The following is a 6,315-nucleotide window of genomic DNA, read 5'->3' as shown; positions in this document are numbered from 1 at the left end:
ATTTTTTTGCATTTTATTTACCTTAATTCATCCCATTCGCGCAAGGACTTTACAACTGGTAGAATCGCGTAGTCGCAAGAACGTTCTCTTATTTACTTTACTTTTATTTTATCTTATTTTTTTTTTTTTCATACAAGACTCTTTGTCTCTCTACTTCTCTCTCTCGTTTGTATTCCATTTTTTTCCTTTATATTATTTCTTTTTTTCTTGGTTGTCTTCTCTTTCGTTAAATTACCGTTAGTTTTATTTATTTGATCGGGAAAGGCAGCGTAATTATTCGAACACGAGACACGTCGATACACGTTTTCTTCTTTATCTTCTGGGTTTTGCCTATTCTCGCCTCTACGTAAAAGACAGGAAGTACGGTTTCTGTTTCTCGTTTTTTGTTCGTCTCCCCATTTTCTTTTCTCCACCGTTCTTTTTTTTCGGTGAGTTATTAATGCAACACAGCCCCCTCGTGCATGTTCGCTTCTTACGTATATACACGTATATAATAGAATATGTATATATAGAATATATATAATTTGCTTTTTAACGATTTTTTCTTTTTATCTCTACAATTTTACATTTGGTGAGCCGAGCGACTCAGGGGATAAATCGTATGCACCGATGCAACGAGACGGTTCACATTGGCGTTGTTTGAACAAAAAAGGGAAGAAAAGAAGAGGAGAAAATATGAAGAAGAAAAAAAAGAGAGAAAAATTGAAACAACAATTTACGACGATAAAGTATATAGAGAAGAAAAAAAGAAAAGAAAGAGAGCAGAACGTACGTTATTTCGAGACCATCGTTTTCTTCCGTTTCTTTTTCTTTTTGCGTACCACAACGAAACAAATTAAATTCTCCCGCGCGATGTTTCGTACCGACGGACGATAAAACATCGGGTGTCTTCGTTCGAGAACGGAAACGAAGGAATATTTAACCGCGTAATTTCCACGATATCATACCCCACGAGGATAAATCATTCCCGGGTTGGCTCTGTGTGACATTTCTTTCATTTCGTTCCCGCGACTCGTGCCTTCCACTGAATTCCATTTTTATTTCTGTTTTCTTTTATTTATTTCTTCTTTTTTTTTGGTCAGTTCACCGGGGTAAAGCGACGTAAAATAGGGAAACCGCTCGTGCCTCACGCAGTTTCGGTCGCAGAAAAGCGAGATAACGAGACCGCAATAGTCGTAGCACAGTTTTATTAATTTTTTTTTTCGTCTTTAATTTCGTTCTAGCACGATTTTCTCGCTGGTGCCCGAAACCACGATGAAATGTATCGTCGGTTCGTTTTCGTTTCTATGCACCAGCCTAAACTTTATTTCACTTCTCTTCTCTCTCTCTCGCTCTTTCATATTGGTTCTCTCCAAGTTAATTTACCTAAGATTAGAGGTATGTTTAGCCTCGACCCACTCGAGAATGCCCTGCCAATTGCTCGTCTGTCGCAGCAAATTCCGTTCGAGCAAACGAAACGAATTTTCACGTAAAAACGGAATCAGAGCTTTTCCATAACAGTGTTTTTTTCTTTAAAGTACGTATTAACGAAGTTTCAATCGATCAATTTCGACGTAGAACATTTTTTGCCTCTGTTTCTCTTCTATCGAATAATGCTATATGACTGTTTTCTCTCGTCTTCTTTTTTTTTTTTTTTTAAATATGTACGTATGTATAATTATGGAATCACTGGGATATTCAATTTTTCGATCTCTTTCGTCCGGTATATCTCGATCAATCGTTTTACAAGGTTTCAAATCGTCTGATATGCTGATTGAATCGATTAGTAGAATTGTCGGTAAACGTACGAAACAATGAGTAATTATAGTAAAGATTAACATTACGTTTGTTCTTTTTCTTTTTTTCACTAACAAGTGTTTTTAACCTAACGTTCGAGAGTACTTCGAAAAAGGAATCGTCGATGTAAGAAAGGAAAGAAAATTGATATTATCACTGATATGTAAGTAAATCGTAACGGAGCATTTGCGGTACCGAAGCTTAATTCCTTTTCTCTCGTTCGTTAATTTCTCCCGATCGTTTCTCTGAATTTCTTCGTTAAAAATTCTACCGTCGAACCAATGATTTGTAGAAGCTTAAAATATTTAAGCCATAGAAAATCATTCGGAATACTAAAGCCATCCTCTTCCTTGCCCGTTAAATTGGCAAAAATTCCAAGAAAATTAGACCACAAAATCGCCAAAAATATTTCACGTTATTTCTTCGACGCATTTTTAATAAAAAAAAAGAAATATCAAAGAAGTTCGATAAATCTTATCGTTCTTAATTCGAAAATGATATTTTTCCAATTCGTGTGATTATTTCAATGCAGAATACATCGTTCGATTTTTGCAACATTCACGGACAAGGAAACATTCGTTGCTGGACCAGAATTCCCGCGAAACCTCTTAACCTTTAAATGTACAACACGTACCACCCCTGTATTCAGGTACAGCTTCGTACACCTGTGCATCTTTTACGTGAACGACGCCAGGTGTACTCCTGAATGTTTACGTATGTTAAAGCCGAACAAATCTCGTTTTTTTTTTTTTGTTCTCTCGTTCGACTCTCGCATATTATTACATTTGTGTTTTTTTTTTTCTTCGTTTATTTTATATGCTCAAAGCTTGGCTCAACATCTAAGTACCGACCGGTACCTAGGTAATAAAAACATATCATTTTTATTTTTATTTTTTTTTTGTTTTTTAGAATAAATTCTAGGCCTTCGCGCGTAGCTCAAGCAATAAACTTCAACTTTAACAAACTCTGCCGCCCCCGTATCTTTGTACCCTTTGTATCTACATGTGTGTATCCGTGACAGAGCATTCGCTTTATTAATTGTGTGTGTTTTTTCATTTTTTTTTGTTCTTTTCTTTTCTCTCTTTCCGGTTTCAATTCTTACATCTGGACCTCGCCACCTCCTACCACCTTTTCAATTAAATTCCAGATCTCGATAGCGCGTTTCGATCTCTCCTAGGCGTGTGTTGCGATCGTTTCTGTTTTCCTTCACCAACCGTTTCTCTTCTTTCAAAAGCTCGGGACATTTCGTCCCTCTTTCTCTCTCTCTCTCTCTCTCTCTCTCTCTCTCTCTCTTTATTCGAATACGGTTTCGGAACTGTGCTGCTACGTGTGTGTTTTCATCGTGTATACTTGATTCTTGTCCTTTCTCGTCTCTCCGCTGGTTTTACCGTTGTAGATTCGAGTCACGTGGCGCTTTTAATCAAAGTTCGTTCGATATTTTTTTTTTTTGTGTTTTTTTTGTTGGTTTTTTTTTTTTGGTTTTTTGTTGGTTTTTTTTGTTTCTCGGTTTTAGTCCTTAACTACACTTGAAAAATGTCACCGGTGGCGCGCGGTGCGATGTTCGTTTCGAAGATGGACGTTGTCGAGGTCGTGACTGGGGCCATTTCGCCGAATCTGCTCGCGTTCACGTTCGTCGTCGTGATGGCGGTCGTTTTCACCGGAGTTTCTTCCGTCATGTCAGACGACGTCGGCACCTGCTGGTGTAGTTATCGTTCCAATTACAGAATTAAACAATTTTCCTCGATAATAAGCGATTTGAACCACGTGGGAACTCTCGAGAGTTAGAAAATCATAATATTCGGACAACTGAAGAATTGTTAAAAGGAAAAAGGTTAACCCTTTGCACTTGTAACCTTCCTTTCCTCTAAACTCCACCACACTTTCGCAGTGAACCCTTCGAGATCCAAAAATTTTTATTTCGAAAGTAAATAATTACAAATAGTTTTATTTCCTTTATGCTACCGTATCACGAGTGTGCCTCGATGGTGCCAGCAGAGTGCAAAGGGTTAACAAAACATTAGAATTCAAAATTAAAACAGTTGTCACCACGCCTGATTCAACTCAATTTTTCTCTCATTTTTCTTTTCGTTCGTAACTCTCGGCAACTTTCTCTGTCGCAACGTGTTACATCCATGGAACTGAACAAACGAAAAAAAAAAAAGGAAAAAAAGGAAGAACGACAGCGTGAATCATTTTTCTTTTCCGTTCGTAACTGTTCACAATTTTGCCTATCGCAACGATGTTACACCCATGGAAATGAACAAACGAAAGAAAAGAAAAGAAGAAGAACAGTGTAAATGATTTTTCTTTTCCGTTCGTAACGATCGACAGCTTAGCCAGTCGCGACGAGTTCGCGCTAATAATAATCGAAAAGAAAATATTCATTTTTACGAAAACCAATTATTCCTACAGAGTACCTCGTTATAAAAGACCTCCTTCCCCTCCTCCACAGACGGCAACAGCTCGTCCATGGAGTGAGGGGTACGAGGGCTAGGCGTAGGCGCTATTTGTTGCTGCTGTTGTTGCTGTTGCTCCCTTTGCTTGGCTAATCTCAACTCCTGCAGTGCTTGTCGTTGCTCTTTCTCGTTCCTCTCCTTCTCTAATCTCCTCGCGCTGTAACTTCTCGCCGAGGACGTCGAACTGTGAACCGACGTTAAGCTAGGACGCCGAGAACCTGTCGGTGGAAGAAAAGAGAAAAACAACGGTCCAGTTTTAGTTCACGTTTCGTACAAGTTTCGTTATTTTTTTTTTTTTCTTTTCGTTTCTCTTTTTCTTTCTTTACATTCGTCAAAATTCTTCACCCCCAAATTCTCCCAATTTTGGTCGCTACGCTATAAAATTCACAAACGCACGTATGTCGTCATCTACGGCTCGTAAGAACGAGAAGAAACGAGATCTAATTGTTATATCAAAGGCGTCTGCTAGATATGTATAAAAAATTGATTATCAGCGAATGATTCTCGGATTCATAATGGCGGACGGCGCGTCTATTTTAGACGATCGCGATCGTGATCGCTCCTCCTCTCTTAGGCTATGTACCATAAGCATATATACATATATGATAAAGTAATTAGAACGGTTAAGTTGGCTGGTCGCTTGAATTAATCCTTCGTTCGTCTATCTAATTCACCGTTGAGAAATCGGGGTGGGTTTTTCAGGAATGCACAAGCACTTCGACGGCACTCCCTCGCTTTCGCTGTGGCGATTATTATCGAAGAGAAGCCGATGGAAGGGGAGAAACGCGAGAGAGAGAGAGAGAGAGAGAGAGAGAGAGAGAGTGAGATAAAATGGTGAATTAACACGAGAAGGAGTTGTGAATGAATGGACAGAGATTGAAATTGCAGCGATCGGGTGGAAGGATATACACACAAAGGTGCAAAAGTATATATCGGTATATGGTATAATCAGAGAGATAGAGAGAAACAGAAGAAAGAGGGATTTCGATGTACGGTGTTCGAGTTCATTGTGCGTAGACTGTTTATGGCGTGTTTCTTTCATTTTTTTCTTGTGTTTTTCGTTCGTTCGTGGAGAATTTGTTGGTCCAGTATTGCAATGGTGTGACGACGGTGTAACGTGTGTATAATGTTAGTACGATGATGAGAGATAGAGAAAGAAGCTTGGTCACTTGAGCGTGAAAAGCAAGCGCACAGAGGAAAGCTCGCACTATCACCGATGTGTTTCCGTCTATGCGAATCGATAAAATTCGCCACGCCGCAAACGTCGATCCTTCTAAGCGTCTCTAACTGTGCTCGTGTAATTTCGAGTGGACCTTGAAGCGATATATATATTCGAAAAAAATTCTAAGAATTTTCTCGACCAATTTTTCTATCCCTCAAATCGATCGAAACGAGGTAAATGGCCATCGATCACCCCCGTATAAATTTCAAACCTATAAAGAAATCACTTTCTATCACGCGAGTTACCAAAAAAATCTCAGAAGAGATTTACCAATTTTTCTATCCCTCAAATCGATCGAAACGAGGTAACTTGCCATCGATCACCCCCGTATAAATTTCAAACCTACGAAGAACCACTTTTTATCACCCCGAGATCAATCGAAACGAGGTAAATAAATGACCATAGATCACCTCAACGTCAGTTTCAAATCTATAAAGAATCAGCAATGAGATTCAATATTGATAGTAAAATCCCTCGATTGATAGTAAATTATGTCAGGTTGTTCGAAACTTTTGACCGCTACTGTATACGTATATACACACACACATACATATACATATATCGTATATGCAACGAATGATTAATTTGAACGGGCAAAACTCTGCGAAATTATACATGTACTAAGAGCCATCGAGTTGTAGGTCGGTTGCACGTGTATATACGCGGATCGAAGGGTGAAGGGTGCGAAATACTTTGCTAGCTGTTTAAGTGTTTCTAATTCAGGGATGCTTGTTAGGGGTTCTTATTGATTCACGACGCATATACAAAAGCCAGACAGAAAGACAGCAAGAGGGAGAGACAGAGAGAGATAGAAAGAGAGATAGAGATAGAGATAGAGAGAGAGAGATAGAACTGATAGAG

The 6,315-nt window shown here is 38.8% G+C and overlaps 1 protein-coding gene across 2 annotated transcripts in view; it reads right to left on the bottom strand.

The window, feature by feature from the left end:
• Window positions 1-3,271: 3,271 nt before the first annotated feature.
• The window catches only part of LOC108574795, a 13,173-nt gene continuing 10,129 nt past the window's right edge, over window positions 3,272-6,315 (bottom strand). Inside the window, exons 6-7 of one of the 2 annotated variants that reach the window (XM_017937436.1) lie at window positions 4,194-4,450; window positions 3,272-3,473 (exon numbers count right to left, since the gene is read on the bottom strand). In XM_017937436.1, coding sequence (XP_017792925.1) covers window positions 3,297-3,473; window positions 4,194-4,450 — 434 coding nt within the window. In that variant the 3' untranslated portion in view covers window positions 3,272-3,296. The remainder of the gene's footprint in view (window positions 3,474-4,193; window positions 4,451-6,315) is intronic. The other variant, XM_017937438.1, reaches the window with a different exon arrangement.

The sequence above is a fragment of the Habropoda laboriosa genome, unplaced genomic scaffold, assembly GCF_001263275.1.
Source record: "Habropoda laboriosa isolate 0110345459 unplaced genomic scaffold, ASM126327v1 scaffold257, whole genome shotgun sequence".
NCBI classification, from domain to species: domain Eukaryota; kingdom Metazoa; phylum Arthropoda; class Insecta; order Hymenoptera; family Apidae; genus Habropoda; species Habropoda laboriosa.
Note: the sequence above shows the minus strand (reverse complement) of the source record. Positions and strands in the feature narration are given on the sequence as shown.